Source organism: Phyllobates terribilis, unplaced genomic scaffold, assembly GCF_046119375.1.
Source record: "Phyllobates terribilis strain yellow unplaced genomic scaffold, ASM4611937v1 Scaffold_13__5_contigs__length_258822181, whole genome shotgun sequence".
In the NCBI taxonomy this organism is placed as follows: Eukaryota; Metazoa; Chordata; class Amphibia; order Anura; family Dendrobatidae; genus Phyllobates; species Phyllobates terribilis.
The window spans coordinates 143,644,773-143,662,720 of record NW_027362773.1 but is presented as its reverse complement, the minus strand read 5'-3'; the positions used below and the strand labels follow the sequence as shown (position 1 = coordinate 143,662,720).

Genomic DNA, 17,948 nt, shown 5'->3' with positions numbered 1-17,948 from the left:
TCGGTACACAATACCAGGTACATACGGGGGAAATAATTATTTGACCCATTGCTATTTTTGTAAGTTTGTCCACTGACCAAGCCATGAAAAGTCTATAATTTTAAGGGTAGGTTAATTTTAACATTGTGAGATGGAATATACCCCCCCCACCCCCCAAAAAAAAACAAGAAAATCACATTGTATAAATTAGATTTTTTTGCATTTTGCAGTGAGAAAAAGTATTTGATCCCTCTGGCAAACAACACTTAATACTTGGTGGCAAAACCCTTGTTGGCAAGCAGTCAGATGTTTTTTGTAGTTGATGATGAGGTTTGCGCACATGTCAGGGGGAATTTTGGTCCACTCCTCTTTGCAGATCATCTCTAAATAAATAAGATTTTGAGGCTGTCGCTTAGCAACACAGAGCTTCAACTCTCTCCTTCAGTTTTCTATGGGATTAAGGTCTGGAGACTGCCTAGGCCACTCCATGACCTTACTGTGCATTCTTTTTGAGCCACTTCTTTGTTGCCTTGGCTGTATGTTTTGGGTCATTGTCTTGCTGGAAAACCCAGCCACGACCCATCTTCAATAATCTTACTGAGGGAAGGAGGTTGTTGGCCAAAATCTCACGATACATGACCCCATCCATCTTCCCTTCAGTACGGTCCAGTTGTCCTGTCCCCTTTGCATAAAATCACCCTCAAAGTATAATGTTTCCACCACCATGCTTCACGGTTGGGACGATGTTCTTAGGGTTGTACTCATCCTTCTTCCTCCAAACATGGTGAGTTGAGTTAATGCCAAAAAGCTCAATTTTTGTCTCATCTGACCACAGCACCTTCTCCCAATAACTCACAGAATCATCCAGGTGTTCATTGGCAAACTTCAGACGGGCCTGCACATGTGCCTTCTTGAGCAGAGGGACCTTGCGGGCACTGCAGGATTTTAAACCTTTAAGGCGTAATGTGTTACCAATGGTTTTCTTGGTGACTGTGGTCCCAGCTGCCTTGAGATCATTAACAAGTTCCCCCTGTTTTTTTACGCTGATCTCTCACCTTCTTCATGCTCAAGGATACCCCACGAGGTGAGATTTTGCATGGTGCCCCGGATCGATGTCGATTGACAGTCATTTTGTATTTCTTCCATTTTCTTACTATTGCACTAACAGTTGTCTCCCTCACCCAGCGTCTTACTTATGGTTTTGTAGCCCATTCCAGCTTTGTGCAGGTCTATGATCTAGTCCCTGACCTCCTTAGAAAGCTCTTTGGTCTTGCCCATGTTGTAGAGGTTAGGGTCTGACTGATTAATTGAGTCTGTGGACAGGAGTCTTTTATACAGGTGACTATGTAAGACAGCTGTCTTTAATGCAGGTAAAGAGTTGATTAGGAGCGTCTAACTGGTCTGTAGGAGCCAGAACTCATAATGGTTTGTAGGGGGATCAAATACTTATTTCTCACTGCAAAATGCAAATTAATTTTCTAATTTATACAATGTGATTTTCTTGTTTTTTTGGATATTCTCTCTCTCAATGGTAAAATGAAGCTACCCTTAAAATTACAGACTGTTCATGTCTGTCAGTGGGCAAACTTACAAAAACAGCAAGGGATCAAATAATTATTTCCCGCACTGTAGCTCTTATCCCACATTGGAGGGGCTCAATTCAACATCAGTGAAGAATTATAAACATCATTTACATATTCAATGGGTTGGTATATATTATTGCTACAGCTCCTTTCTTGTACCAGCTCGGTCCAGTCACATATTGGGTCATCATGTGTCACTGAAACATTACCTAACAAGGTTTACACACAATTACATGTGCTTCTCTACCTCAATCATTTTCAACCATGTCCTTTGTGTATTTGTTTTTTTAAATGTCTGTGTAACCATTTGTGTATTAATAAAGAATTATTTAATTTTACCAGTGGTCTTTATCAATCCATCATTTAAAACCCCTTCATAACCGAGCCCTTTTCCATTTCTGCGTTTTCGTTTTTTGCTCCCCTTCTTCCCAAAGCCATAACTTTTTTATATTTTTAGGTCAATATGGCCATATGAGGGCTTATTTTTTGCGGGACAAGTTGTACTTTTGAACGACACCATTGGTTTTACCATATCGTGTACTGGAAAACGGAGACAAAATTCCAAGTGTGGTGAAATTGCAAAAAAAGTGCAATTCCACAGTTGTTTTTTGACCATGTTCACTAAATGCTAAAACTGACCTGCCATTCTGATTCTCCAGGTCATTACGAGTTTGTAGATACCAAACAGGTATAGGTTCTTTTTTATTTAAGCGGTAAAAAAAAAATCCCAAGTTTGTTTAAAAAAAAAAAGAAAAAAAAAAAAGTGCCATTTTCCGAGACCCGTAGTGTCTTCATTTTTCCGGGTCTGGGGCCGGGCGAGGACTTATTTTTTGCGCGCCAAGCTGATGTTTTTATTGATACCATTTTGGGGTAGATCCAATGTTCCTGTTATTGCATATAAATGGAATGTTGCGGTGACCAAAAAAATCCGTAATTCTGGCATTTTGAATCTTTTTCTCGTTAAACCGTTTACCGGACTAATTCTTTTTATATATTGATAGATCGGGCGATTCTGAATGCGGCGATACCAAATATGTGTATATTTGATATTTTTTTTTTATGGTTTTATTTTGAATGGGGTGATTTAAACTTTTATATATTTTTTAATATTTTTAAAAACACTTTTTACTTTTTGCATGCTTCAATAGTCTCCATGGGAGACTAGAAGCTGCAATTGTCTGATCCCCTCTGCTACATATAGGCGATGATCAGATGGCCTGAGTGTAGCAGAAATGCTCACGTGCTATGAGCGCCAACTGCTGGGCGAGTTATCAGCCGGTTGGACATTAATTATTGGTGGTACCTTGGATGACATAAAAAGTGACTCACGCTGATAGAATCTGTTTTATTATTAATATTATCATTATTTAACAGATAAACTAAAATAAGCCATCATTATCATTCCACCCCAACAATGGGTGAGCACCCAGCATTCCTCCTGAAGAGGGAGAGGGGAAGAGCAGATGTCCACGGCAGGCGGTGACATGGAAGCCTTGATTCATTCCACAGCGAGGGGACTGCAGGTGGCCTCTTCTATGCTCTGACAGCCAAGCTCATTTTATTCTCACCCCACTTAGGTGCCACTAACATTCTTCCAAAGCCACGGCAAAAATAAAAGTAAAAAAAAAAAAGCAAATATTTTCTCTCAATAGGATAATAGACGCAAGCCAGAAACGGCAGTGCCACCCATAAAAAGAAACAGGAGAAGAAAAGAAGGTAAAGAAGAGAGTAAAGAAGGAGATCAGAACAGAAAAAAAAAAAAAAGAGGAAAACGAAAAGGGAAAAAAAAACCTCAAGACACAAATAAAAATAAGGTGATACTTGGTGCAACATCCTGCTAAAGATAAGAGCGAGGTCTGCTCCCCTTCAGGCTGGGGTAGTACAGGCATGGTTGTCCCCTACTCCAAAACCGGCAGCGCAATTCCTAGAACCCCATTTCCCCTGTGCTTTGAGCCGGAAGGTCAGCCAGCTCTTTATAGGGGGTCAGGGCACGCTGGGAGGGGGGCAGTGGAAGGAGAGAAAGAGGGACATTTAGGGGAAGGGATGTGGAGAACAACTCATCTCTCCTTTACATGGTTCTGTGCCCCTCCTGTAGCCCCTGCTGCCTCCCTGCTGTCCTCCGTGAAGAGCATCTCAGACAGGTCGTCCAGAATGGCGGTCTCCTTGGTGTCCAGTAGGTTAAACTCCCGAATAAAGAGGAGGAAGTGACTAAAGAGAGTGTTTAAGTGTCCGTGTAGTTCCAAAGCGACAATCTCCTTGAAATGAGCTGAGTAAATATGAGCAATAACATGGAATAGATATCTGCAGATCTTTTTAACCAAGGAATCGAAAGAGCTGGGGAATTCCCTGCCTGTACAATGAATGAAAAACAAACAGCAGATTATAGAGAGAATATAGAAGAGATGCAGAAACACATCACATTGTACAATAGCCACATCTGCCTACAAGTCTCCCTATGTCAACCTTGGTGCTCTCCACAAACAGAAACTTTACCCTTTTATTACCTCTGTCAATTGCCTCTCACCCAGCCAACCAGTTCTCTTGCTTTACAATGATGAGGAGCAAAACCCCCTAAACACGTGTCTGCAAATGCAGGTTCAGGTTTGACTGTCACCTAAGTCAATTTTGACTGTTAGGATTGCTGCTTCCAATAAGTGGACTAGAGACCCTCCTCTCTTCCTCTGTGAAGAGGCTATTTACACATCCGTCTATACATCATCCATGCTACACGGAAGAAAAATATATCAAACAAGGAATAGTTGTATCAATGCAAGTTTATTTATGTGGTCAGCGGCCCTCCAATATATCTGTGCAGTGTTCTGTTCCACAATGCTGATGACCGGAGATGTTCAGGGTCCGTACCAGACACCTAGTGTCCGGTGGTGAAGTCCGAAAACGGAAGCGTTCAGAGTTCCGGGAGAAAGCGAGAAAACAAGAGAGGAGAGCGCGAGGAGAGAACGAGGAGAGAACGAGGAGAGAACGAGGAGAGAACGAGGAGAGAACGAGGAGAGAACGAGGAGAGAACGAGGAGAGAACGAGGAGAGAACGAGGAGAGAACGAGAGAGAGAACGAGAGAGAACGAGGAGAGAACGAGAGAGAACGAGGAGAGAACGAGAGAGAACGAGAGAGAACGAGAGAGAACGAGAGAACGAGAGAGAACGAGAGCGCGAGAGAGAACGAGAGCGCGAGAGAGAACGAGGGCGAGCGAGGGCGAACGAGGGCGAGCGAGGGCGAACGAGGGCGAGCGAGGGCGAGCGAGGGCGAACGAGGGCGAACGAGGGCGAGGGCGAACGAGAGCGCGAGGGCGAACGAGGGCGAGCGAGGGCGAACGAGGGCGAGCGAGGGCGAACGAGGGCGAGCGAGGGCGAACGAGGGCGAACGAGGGCGCGAGGGCGAACGAGGGCGAGCGAGGGCGAACGAGGGCGAACGAGGGCGAGCGAGGGCGAACGAGGGCGAACGAGGGCGAGCGAGGGCGAACGAGGGCGAGCGAGGGCGAACGAGGGCGAGGGCGAGGGCGAACGAGGGCGAACGAGGGCGAGAGCGAACGAGGGCGAGAGCGAACGAGGGCGAGAGCGAACGAGGGCGAGAGCGAACGCCCCATTTTACAGCACCAAACTTCGGGTCCCCATTGACTTCTGAAACTTGAACTGAACTTTAGACAAAAGTTCGGTCGAACCTGACAACCGAAAAAGGCATGGGTCCACTCATCCCTACTGATGACCTCTCTTCCTACCTGAGGAACAGACCACTAAGCACAGATTGAGAGCTTCCAACTACACAATTTTTTTCCTGGTTTCTGCTATGGAGTGCAAGCAAAATATGTAAAAGAAACAGCATTATTTTTTACACTGCTCACTTGTATAGGTATTCATTATAAAGGTGAATCTATGCTTTTAGTTGTCTACAGATATGCATTTTGTGGATATATCAGCCTTAAAGGGGAAACGGTTTGTCCTTGGCTACAATAGGAATAAAATGATTCACTACTATAGGAGATGAGGTACACAACCTGAGTACGTCCACTACACTGGGAATGGAGTTGAGGTGCTCCACTGCGTACTCCCCACAGCTGCGTGACATGCTAACATCTGACTGGTGGGGGTATTGAACCCCAACAATATGATACTGATGACCTATCATATGCTTAGGTCATCAATATTATAGCACTGAATAATCCCTATAATGGATTAACCTCTTCTTCCCATTGCCTCTTGTGATGGTGTCTTTGCTCAGACATACTGCGCATGAGTTTGCCCATATCACCATATTTTAAGGATATGATAAATAAGTTTGATATTTGCAGGTATTTTCGCTCACCGTATTTGGTGGGAAAGACGTCCTCGTCCGTCACCAATTTCTGTACAGAACTCATGACAAAATCAATATATTGAGGAGCTGTGCACTTTATCTTCTTTCCCCGCTCGTCATACCAGTAGTACTGTCTGTAGAAGCAGAGGGTAATATGCGCAGGTTAGCATGATTGCATACAGAATTATAACCCAGCGGGTACCTGGCAGAGCGACCCTCTATACACGCAGTGGCATGACCTCTTCTAGACCAGTAGCAAGGTGAAAAAATATATAAAAAAAGGACATTATGTTGAGATACGTCAGACCCAGTATGGATCCAAATGGCGTACGACTGGATAAGAGGGGAACAAGAACAGAGCGAGCTAAAAGGAGTATTTAAAGAAAATTGGAATTGGTATAAAATAAAAAAGTAACTTGTATGCACCAGTTTTCATCAGACTCTGCTTACTACCTGCACTTCCACCGCAGACATGTCAAACACGTTGGCATCACTGCTAAGGCCAACGATTGGCTGCAGCGGTCACATGCACACTGTGGACAGTACATCACTGATGCAGGAATCAGTGAGCAAAGATTGAGCAGCAGAGCTGAGGATAATACGGGTGATTACAGGGCACTTTATTGTACACTTCATAGTTAATTTTCTTAAAATAGTGGAAAAGCCTTTATATGACTCACGTGTTGCAGGCAGCCATGGTCTGGCAAGTCTCCGCTGTGCAGAACTCTGAGATGGTGCTGTACTGAAGGTTGATGTGGTTGAAGAATGTGGTAACTGCAAGAAGCGCACAAGAACGTTCAGAATAAAGGGGATCCTGTACTCGACAGACTTCACGCACAATTTCATTAATTCAACATCATGGACAGCAGGTCTTAGGACTAATAAAAACGTGATCTCTAGGACCACAAACCCCCTGTAAGTTGTAGTTATCTCTCAGCACCAAACTTTCCAAATGTTTCCACCTTCTGAACTGTGGACTGGAATTTTTTTTGGTAAATAGCAGGCCAAATGTTTTTCAATAACGCTATGACAAGGTGCAGTTAAAGGGGTATTCCCATCTCCAAGATCCTATCCCAATATGTAGTAGGTGTAGTAATAATAATAATAATAATAAATAATAATGAGCAAATACCTCCAATTAGAAATGTAGTATAGTTCTTCTGATTCGCTATGTCGCTTACCCCATGTGCAGGGCATTGCAGTAGCTTAGGTATCCATGGTTACAGCCAGTAACAGCTAGCTAACTGTCACTATATGAACGGTCATAACCGTGGATACCTAGGCTAATGCAATGCCCTGCACATGGGGTAAGCGATATAGTGAATCAGAAGAACTATACTACATTTCTAATTGGAGGTATTTGGTAATATTATTATGACACCTACTACTTATTGAGATAGCATCTTGGAGATGGGAATACCCCATTAATTTACATAAATAGTCTTCAGGATTTCAGCATCCATGTCCTGCTCATGCCTAAGAGAAGGTGATCTCTGATACATGTTCTAATACTCTATTAAAGGCAATCACAATATGCATTAAATTTAAAGGGGTATTTACTAGCGTTGGTGCAAATATATTCGCCAGACTCTGTCTGTCTATCGGCCAAGTCAGTAATCTGTGGCCGCTGGACGGGAGCCATGAGAACTGACCCTACCATGCTTTTGATTAGCCGTCCTGGCACGACATCATTTTTGCGGCCAGACGCACATGAGATATAGAGTTGGGCTGGCTAATTAATAGAAGAGCCACGGATGCTGGGAGGTTGCAGATGGTTCTCATGGCTCTCGTCAGAGATCCATGGATTACGGACGTGGTCGTTGGACCGGGTCCTGCAAATTTATACGCACCAACTCTAGTATTTCAATGTTCTAATTATGAGACATCACTAGTGGGTGTCATTCCATTGCGACCTCAGGGGATGAGAATAAAGGGACAGAGGTTCCTTAATGTTCTCTCCTTTCACATGAAGGACCCTACCATTAGACCCCACAATCAGAAGAAGATGGCTTATCGCTGAGATATGGCACTAAGAACTATTGTGGGAAACCACCAAGTGTCTCCTCCCCTGGACTGCCAACTCTACAGCTGAGAAGAGCAGTTTAGGCCTAGAAGTTCATGGCTGGGGCACCAGCTTGTCATGGAGACACTTGTCCCTATATCTTACATACACACACATTATAGATGGCCACTTACTATTGCTTGCCAGCCACTCGTTCAGGTCTATTTCCTGTGGTAAAGTCACTAGTTGCTTGAATTCAAAGTCTGTGACTCGGACACGTGTATATTCTGGTTCCAGGTACAATTTCTTCTCTTCTGAAACGGGCTTCTTACCATTGGGCTTAGTCTTTGATTTTCTGCAAGAAATAAAAGTAGGGAATGTTAAGGCTGCGTGCCCACTATGCGTTTTTCAAGCGTTTTTGCCGCGGAATTTCCGCAGTGAAAACGCTTAAACGCTTGGTAATACGTGCCCCATGGTCCCCAATGATAATCCGCATGTGCTGTGCACACGCTGCGGAAATTTCCGGTGCGGATTATCATTGCGGAAAAATCCGCAGCATGTCCATTAATTTTGCGGACACGCAGCGTAATCGCCGCCATTGACTGGCATTGGACCGCGTGACATCTGCATCACTACATGTGAACATGCGGATATCACACGGTTCAATGTGCGGATGGTACCTAGGTCTGGAGAAGAAAAGACTCTCCTCCAGACCCAGGTACCATAGAACCTGTAAAAAAAAGAATTTAAAATAAAAAATAAAGATTATATTCACCTTCTGATGTCCTCCCGGTGTTTTATCCGCTGCATCTGGTCTGCTGTATGGGTCGCGGTGTTGTGAAGGACCTGCGTGGTGACGTCATTGAGTCATGTGACCTGACACATGACTCAATGACGTCACCGCGCAGGTCCTTCACACCACCGCGAGCCACCCAAGACACCGGACGGAGCGGAGAAAACACCGGGAGGACATCGGAAGGTGAGTATAATCTTTATTTTTTTACCATTCTTTTTTTTTTTTTTTTTTTTTTTTTAACTAACTTGGTCACACTACTATAAATTCATGCCGGTTGCATGGATTTATATAGTGTGAACAAGTTGTCAAGCACTTTCCAAGTGATGCTAAAATCACTTGGAAAAGCTCTTGACAACCCGCATGCGAAGAACGCTTCACAAACGCTTCTACCTGGCAGGAAAAACGCACGTAAAATCCGCATGTGTTTTTCCTGCCAGGGAGAAACGGAAAAAATATGCAGCATTTCTGCATCGTGGGCACATAGCCTAACTGTTCTATGAACGGCAATAAAAGGGGGACCCCTCACAAATCCAGGAAAACCAATAACTCCAGCAAGGTCTGGAACTAATTGGGACACATCAGAGGGGGTTTATGGACCCCTCCACAAACATGGCAGCTAGGATATACACAAGGACAGCCTGAGCTGTACGAATCACGCAAAGAAAGCCAAGTAGCAACCAACAATGCCGCCATTCCTGCAGACCTCTCCAAAATATTGTAGAAATCCTTCCTAGAAGAGTGGAAGCAGGGGACCATTAATGCCTATGGATATAGTGGAATATCAAATGCTCCCGTAGGTGTATGTGGAGGGGTCTTAATTCTTTTATCCACATATTGTGTATCATTTAGGAGTCTGGAAGAACTGGATGACAAGCCCGTTAGGTGCTTTAATAAACTTCACATAGGTTGTCACCCAGCTGTTCCAGATAGAATTATAGGGGCATTGTCTTCTCAAAGTCATGCCATCATTTTATGATTGGTGGAGGTCCAATTTCTGTGCCCTCACTGATCCTGAGCATTAGGTAACAGCAGCCCAGTGTCAGGAACTGCAACAGGTCCGTTCATTTTAATGGTTCCTGGTCCACCTCTCAGCCCTTACAAGGTGGCCGCCATGCTGATTTATTCACCTTTCCATGCTGAGAATTTGTGCGGGCTTCCACAAGTCGGTCCTTCTTTGATCATAAAGTGATGGCACATCCTAACAAAATACTATCACCCTTTGTCTGTGAACAGCAGAAGTTTGGTTTTAACAATTTTGGCCCACCAACAGAAGGTGACGTGTTGGATTTTTGCTGTACCTTGGAAGTACAGGGTTAAGAAAAGCGAGATCCGGTGCCAGCCTGGTCTCCCCATGCTCCTATTCTCACAGACAAGTCTTTTGCCTTAAAAGGAATCTCCCAGCTGCCAGTGACTCCAGGAGACGGAGGATGAGGAGACGGGGGCAGTGCCCGGGCATGCTGCACATACCACAGCTAGAGCAAAATATGTATAGGAAACAGATGGGCACGGCCTGACAACACAGACAATTAGCAGGAGGGTAGGGTGGAAGGTACAGCCTGGCAGAGGGAGGGAAGCCTCACTAGTGCCGCATAGGAGGAACCCACAGTGGACCGATAACAGAAAGGTGCCAACACCAGGACCAGGGCAGGAAGGAAGCTGTGATGCCAGACGCCAGCCTTCCTGCAGAATTAAGCCAGGGACATGTGGTAAAAGCTTCTTCTAGGGCTACGAAAGTGAAACGATTACTTTATTGTTTTGCATGCCATCCTTTCACAGCACTATCTAAACTATCAGGATGTCTTTGGAGTGTGGGAGGAAACCGGAGAACCCGGAGGAAACCCACAGAAACACTGGGAGAACATACAAACTCCTTGCAGATGTTGTCCTTGGTGGGATTTGGAACCAGGAACCCAGTGCTGCAAAGCTACAGTGCTAACATGCTGCTCATATATGACCCGTATGACTCATGAGCAGGACGACCAGCGAGGAGAACGATGCCCACATTATTATGGAGGAAACTTTGTAAACTGTTTTGTTGATTTTGTTTAGTCTTCAATGACATCTAGATGAGTGATGCCCAACTGGCAGGTTAGGGAGGTCAAGGACCACATCTGATGCCCTCACAACATGAATGTATGAGTGTAGATTTTCCAGTCAATTATACAGTCCCACTAGGAATAGTAATCCAGATAATAAAAGGGTTACATGGGAAACAGGTGAAAGTTTACACATCAAACTGGGGACACCCACTGGAGTCTCTCCCCTCAAAAAAAAGCAGAGAGCTGCAAAAAAACAATGCAGCAACAAGGGTTGTGAGTCTAAATTTTTAGAAAACCTGTCAGCTTGTGTCTAAATATGGAAGTAGTGATATGGCTGTATAAGTGCTTGCCCCCGAATAAAAATGACACCTTCTTTCTAAGATCCAACGTGCCAGTAATGAGAAATCAAGCGGGGAAAAAAAGATGCAAATCAGCCTGTAAGTGCGCTAGGGAGCCATCTAGGTGCACGACCAGCCTGATTTACATGTGGCTTCCTGCTTGATTTCTCATGCCACTTGGGATCTGTGTAAAAAAGGTATCCTTTTTATTGGGGGACAAGCACCTGAACAGCCATACCACAACTTTCATATGTAAAAATATCCCGACATGTTCTTTTAATTATAACTAGAAGTGATAAAACGACTGGCCACTCATCAAAAGGCTCTCCAGTTCCAGCTGTAGTCCAGAACTGTTTAACCATTACGTAGAAAGAACTCAAATACACGGCTCCAGAAATTGTAGGATCACTTGCACATCACAGGATAACTCCAAGTCACCGAAACTTCAATCTGTCCAGTAAGGAAGAGCAAGGAGAGGCGACCGGAGCAGACGAGAGGCGACCGGAGCAGACGAGAGGCGACAGCAAGAGACAACCTCCAATGAAGGAATGGTTTACAAGTTTTGACCACAGAAAATTTACTCTCTCCATATCCTTTCTGACTGTTTCTTCTCTTGTATTGCATTTTTTCTAGTGTCCTTGTCAATATTGGTAGCAGAAGAAGGTGCTTGCAGCCCATTCAGGTGTCACAGGGAGGCCAGCTCCTCCAGGATGGCACACCCTTACAAACCCATCACAAGAAAGGTTGGTGTGTCGATCAGCAGTCTCAAGAACATGAAGAAAAAAAAACAGGACACGGGCCAAAGCACGAGAAGAGATGGACAGGACCACAGCACCATTACTGGTGTGCATAATTCTGTCCCAACAGTCAAGGAGACTTGATGGGGTGGTGGGGCATAAAGGACCGACGTCCCATATTAAGATCAATACTCAAAGCTCAGTTCCATGCAGCTCAATTAGTATTTGCCAGAGAACACCAGAATGGCCGGTCCACTTTTTGCACCCCGTTCTCTTCACAGATGAGAGCAGGTTCACCCCAAGCCGATGTGAAAGCCTTGAAAGAGACTGGAGATGCCGTGGCAAATATTGTTGCCTGCAACATCATCCAGCATGAACAGTTTGGTTGTAGTTCAGTGATTATGTGTGCAAGCATACCCTTGGTGGGTTGCACAACCTCCAGGTAATTGTTAACAATAGCCTGATATTAGACTCCGGATAAAATCCTCAGAGCTATTGTGCTGGTGCAGTGGAGCGGAGTCCCTTCTTGTCTGGGAAAACACCCGGCCTCATGTGGTCATTGTGTGTAGAAAGTTCCTGGATGACGGAAGGATTGACTGGCCTCATATTTCCCAGACCTGAATTCAACTGATAACCTCTGGGACATTATATATTACAGCGCACCTGACGCCACGATTGTCCAGAAGCCATTGATGTCCTGATCCGGATCTGAGGAGATCCCCCAAGAAACCATTCATCATTTTATCAGGAGCATGCCCAGATGTTGTCCAAAGTGCATACAGACACGTGAGGACCAAACACACTATTGAGTCACATTACGAGTTGCCGTGATGAAACTGGATCCGCCTGTGATTCCAAATATTTACTTTGATTTTTGGTGTGATATTAAATCTAGCCCTCAACTGGTTGAGGAACTTGGTTTACACTAATGTGTCATTTTGTCCTCAAAGAATTACACATTGTATATCAGTAAGGATTATCAACCTGAATCTTTCATTTATAGAGACGGGCAATTTAAGTAATCACTTAATATTTTTTTTTTTAAGCAACATGTTTGGTCATTTTGATTCAAGCAGCACAATTGACCAACAATCTCTCTGGGAATACGTCCTGTATACGTCTGATGGACAGCTCAGCAGAAAAATGGCGGTATAAAATATTATGGAATATGCTTTTGTTATATTTTACAAATCTACAGAAGTCAACAGCAAGAGATGATCACCCAAGGTAGCCATAAAGCAGTAAAAAATACTGGTTGAGCAGCAATCCTAAGTGAATGTGGAGTCAAAGAAAATGACTGTCTTCACAGCGGAATGTTCTGTCTCTGGGCTAGGCCACTGGCATCTTCACCTACAGGAGAAACAGACGACCATCCGGCCCACCACATGCTCCTCACAGTCTTACTGAGCGGTGGCCTCACCTGTGAAGTCTACTGGAGTTATTGAATGAGCCAAGTGCGGCTTATGAAGCTCCTTCCATAGCTCTACCGATACGCGAGCATCCCAGAGGGGAAGCTTGCATGCGTATAGCAATCAACATCAGACCCTCACTCAGCCAATCACCGATGTTTCGATTGGTGGGGGATCAGGGTGCAGACACCCCCACGAAAGCTAAACATGATGGAGGAGAAGCGTTGAGTTCTCAGTGATGAGAGTGGTGTGCAGCCATTTCTATAGGGGCTGAGCGCTTCTGTCCTTTTATTCTAAAAATCAGACTTAGGTGGCTGCAGACGAGCGTATGAACAATCGTCTGAGTTTCAGCTAGAAAACTTGGACAATTTCTTTCTAACTTCCACCAGAATTTCATCCGTGTGTCCATTTTTTACGTCCATGTGAGATCCATTTTCATACATCTGCACTAAAAACACGATCAAATACATTTGTATTAAACCTAGAATACTAGATCTGTAAAAATCGGATGCTACTCGGATGTTTAGTGTGGGATAAGTGTTTTTTTTTCTCTAGACTTGGATGGGTGAGACTCAACAGAGAATCGGAAGAAAGTATTGCATGCTGCGATTTATTATCTTACAGACAGCTGGACTAATATACATGGATCAAAGATAGGACAACACAGGTATGATTTACACACCGATCTGCAGGAGCCCTGACACCGATAATATCCCTTTAACAATACCTTAAAGGCAGATTGCACTTTACATACCGCTTTGAAAGTGCTAGTTTTACAAACCTCACCTTATTTAAGCAACTTTCCCCCATAATGTGCCTCCATGCGACATGTACGGACGTGTCTGCAGGGTTTGCTAATGGCAGGATCCACACAGCAGCCAGTCTCCAGATGTTATCTTACTCTGTCTAGTATGGGAAACACTAACAAAGCCGACTTCATGTATTTGTACCAAAGTGCGTCATGTACAAGCAATGAGGGGTAAGGGAAAGCACATACCAACCCCTCATCTACGCCAAGCGTTCCCATCAGCCAGCCTGTACTTTAGTCTCCTAAGGCAGTTACTGATGGGAAACTGAAGAACAAAACACAAGATCTCTGAATCTGAGCATTTAATAATCTGTTTTATTCAGATGAGACTAGATTAATGGAATTTTAAAAGGGGACAGTAGTTTGAGTTTCACTTTTTGTGAGGTTAATGTTTTATTTACTTAGTTACTAATTGCTTTACAGACTACTTGTAGTTGGGGGTTACCCAGGGGTGCGCACAGTCTATATATGTTCCCCTCGTGTCCCAGACTTCCTTACATTCAGAGGAATTATGTATTTTAAAGCTTAAACGCAGCGTTATCAGACTATGACACAATAGTGCCCCCTAGAGGCCAAACAGGTAACACACTTTGTAGGAAGCATTTACAACATTTGTGTTCTGAAATAAATATCTATCTATATATCTCAATGCATGTTGTCATATCTGCAGCCGGACCACCACTCCCTCCTCCGGGAGACAGGCATGGACAGAGGACAGGAAGCTGACTAAACGCTGATGAAACAAAGCGATGCACATCCGCCCCCATTTACCTAAGAAGATCAATACGGTTAATGCTCCATTACCTTCCATCAAAGGGAGTGTGGATGAGCAAGAGATACTGAAATGCCCTTCACTAGTAATTCACGGTATTGCCCTCTTACCAGGATCTGGAAATGGCTGACTAGGAACAATGCAGTCCTGCCATAATGATATCGGTAATATTTAGTGAACTGACAATGAAGCCAAGTTTAAGAGGCTACCCTGCTAACATTGCTGAGCAGGGTTGCCACTACAGCCAGTAAACCAACACCGGATCAGAGACCGAGAGCAAGAATGGATCCTGGACACAATTAGCACCATCTGTGTCTGCTGATAGCACTGCTGGACATTGGCCGAAAATGTCCCAGGAGCCATATTTCAACACGATAACACCTGGCTACATGTTCCTCGTGCTAGTGTGAGGAGCCTGCATGGCTTAAATGAGCTACCATGGCCTGCTGTGTCCCCAAACCTGTCTCCCATCGAGCACAGGTCATTGGTCTACAATTACAAAGGCAGCTGCCAGCAGAGGATCTTGATGATTTCCCCAAGTGAATTCAGCAGAGCAGAACATTCCTCAGACAACCATTAATAAACATCTTGGCTGTTATCAATGAGGTTAAGTGCTAAGATTTCTGTGCGTGGCACTTGTAGTTGATACTGAATAAGTGAAGAACTTTTAAAAATTGTTTCAATTTTTTTTTATCATCTGCATATCTGTAACATATCTGTGCATCCTTTGATTTCCATAATTCCAAGACTTTTCCTCATTGGTGATGCAACTTCAATGTTGAGTGTGTGTGTGTATATAATATATATATCTTCCATAATGGCTAGCTATATTGGCAACATTGTTAACACTTTGGTGTTTTTTTTACCCCTTTGTGTATGCGTTACATACACATATATACCTATACAGTTGTAGCCATGTTTTGAGACTGAAGAAAAAAGTTGCTTTTTATAAAGATTGCAGTTTCAGTTTTTATAGTTGCAATTTTTATTAAATCTAGATTGTTATGAAGAGTCATCAAATTGAATGCAAAAAAGCTGCAGTCATTCCTGCCATGAAAATTCAATTAAATCACAAAAAACAAACAAAAAAAAACACATTTTCACTAATGTTCAGCCCTGCCACAAAATGGCCTGCTGATATCATTTCAGTGATCTTCTCCTTAGCTCAAGTATAAGGCCAAGACAGCTGATATGCTGTCATGAGAACTGAATCATAAGACCAGACTGGTCGCTTTAAAATAATTATATTTTTCGGTTCAAGATGGTTACATCAAGGAAAAAAGTGCAGTCATCCATGTTTCGCATTAAATAGGCTTTACAGGCAAGGAAATTGCTGTTTGTAAGATTGCCTCTAAATCAACCATTTATTGGATCATCAAGAAGAGAGGTTCAATTGCTGCAAAGAAGGGATTCAGGACACCCAAGAAAGTTCAGCAAGTGCCAGGACAATCTGCTAGAGAGAATAAAGCTACGAGATTCGTTCTCTAGGGCAGAGCTTGCTCAGGAGTGGTAGCAGGCAGGCGTCAGTGCATCTGCACATACAATAAGGAGAAGGCTTTTGGAGGCTGATAATGATGTCTAGAAGGTCAGCAAAGCAGACACTTCTCTCCAAAGAAAACATCAAGGACAGACTGACATTTTTCAGGAAGTAATGGGATTGGACTATAGAGGATTGGGGTAAAGTTTTTTCTCTCTGATGAAGCCCCCTTTCAGAGTGTTTGAGACATCTGAAAAAATTATTCTCAAGTGAAGAAAAGGTGAGAGCTACCATGAGTCCTGAGACCATTCGTGTGTGGGGGCATTTTATCCATGGAGAAGGCTCGTTCACAGTTTTACCTAAGAATAACGACATGTATTAGAGGATGTTTAGATCTCATTTCTAAGAGCAACTTCTCCTAACCATCCAGGAGAACTTTGGAGATGAGCATTGCTTTTTCAGTATGGTTGAGACCATGTCACAAGGCAAAAGTGATAACCAAGTGGCGCGGTGAAGAAAACATTGAAATTTTGGGTCTATGGCCAGAAACTTCCCAGATCTCAATCCCATTGATAACCTGTGGTCAATCCTCAAAAAGTGGGTCCAAGTAATGATTATGTAAGGATGGGTGGTCATTAGCCATTATTTGGCCCAGAAGCTGATATCCAGCTGCCAGGGCAAAGGGCAGAAGTCTTGAACGATAGGGTCAAGACTGTGAATATTCAGGTGTTTCATAAACTTGATGGATGTCAATAGAAGTTTAAAAACTTAGGAGATGCTGATAGTTGTACTTCAATAACCATAGAAACATCCGACTAAAAGATCGAAAAACAATGAACACTGATACTTCCAGATAATTGGCTTAGACAAAACTTTACTTAGAGAGTCATGTGCGGAGTACATCTGTTTTTACTTGTGGGTTTTCTGTGTGTAAACAGAATTGTACTTGGAAAAATCTGCACATTAAACTCAGTGTATCCACAAGAGAAAGGGACGTGTTGTGGATGTGAAATGCACACCGCAGGTCAGAGTAAAAAAAAAGCACAGTGGGCAGGAGATTTCTCTAAATCTCTTCCATTCTGCTGGAACTGTAATAAGGCTATGTTCGCACATCACGTTTTTTCAGTGGTTTTTTTTTGTAAATTTTCAGCTGCGTTTTGCAGTACCAGCAAAGTCTATAGGCCCCGTCACACTTAGCGACGCTGCAAACATCCCGACAACGATATGACCTGTCAGGGATCGTTGCTGCGTCGCTATGTGGTCGCTGGTGAGCTGTCAAACAGGCAGGCTCACCAACGATCAGGGGAGCAGCGACATCGTGGAAAGAATCTTTCCACGATGTCCTGCTCTGGTTACCAGCCTGCTGCTGAAGCAGGAGCAGGCTGGTAACCATCGGGTTACATGGGGCACACGCGCACCTAGTAACCCGTTGTTTATCATGGTTACCACTCTGCTACAGTGAGCGGGAGGTTACCGCTCACTTTAGCAGGCTCGTAGCCATGATAAACAGCGGGTTACTAGGTGCGCATGTGCCCCATGTAACCCGATGATATGTGCACATAGTCTAAGACGCTGCTTATTTTGTGCAGAGAAAATATGGAGTGTCAGAAACTACTCTTGGGGACTAGGCGCCCAAGAAGCTTTATGTATAGTAAATACGGGTCTGTTGGAGTACCCAAGATGCGTGGCTTAGACACTCG

General features: G+C 43.9%; 1 protein-coding gene across 2 annotated transcripts in view; it reads right to left on the bottom strand.

The window, feature by feature from the left end:
- Positions 1 to 2,893: 2,893 nt before the first annotated feature.
- MOB2 (MOB kinase activator 2) overlaps positions 2,894 to 17,948 on the bottom strand; it is a 46,836-nt gene continuing 31,781 nt past the window's right edge. For both annotated transcript variants that reach the window (XM_073658765.1, XM_073658764.1), the window contains exons 2-5: positions 8,067 to 8,227; positions 6,551 to 6,644; positions 5,880 to 6,004; positions 2,894 to 3,912 (exon numbers count right to left, since the gene is read on the bottom strand). In XM_073658765.1, coding sequence (XP_073514866.1) covers positions 3,620 to 3,912; positions 5,880 to 6,004; positions 6,551 to 6,644; positions 8,067 to 8,227 — 673 coding nt within the window. In that variant the 3' untranslated portion in view covers positions 2,894 to 3,619. The remainder of the gene's footprint in view (positions 3,913 to 5,879; positions 6,005 to 6,550; positions 6,645 to 8,066; positions 8,228 to 17,948) is intronic.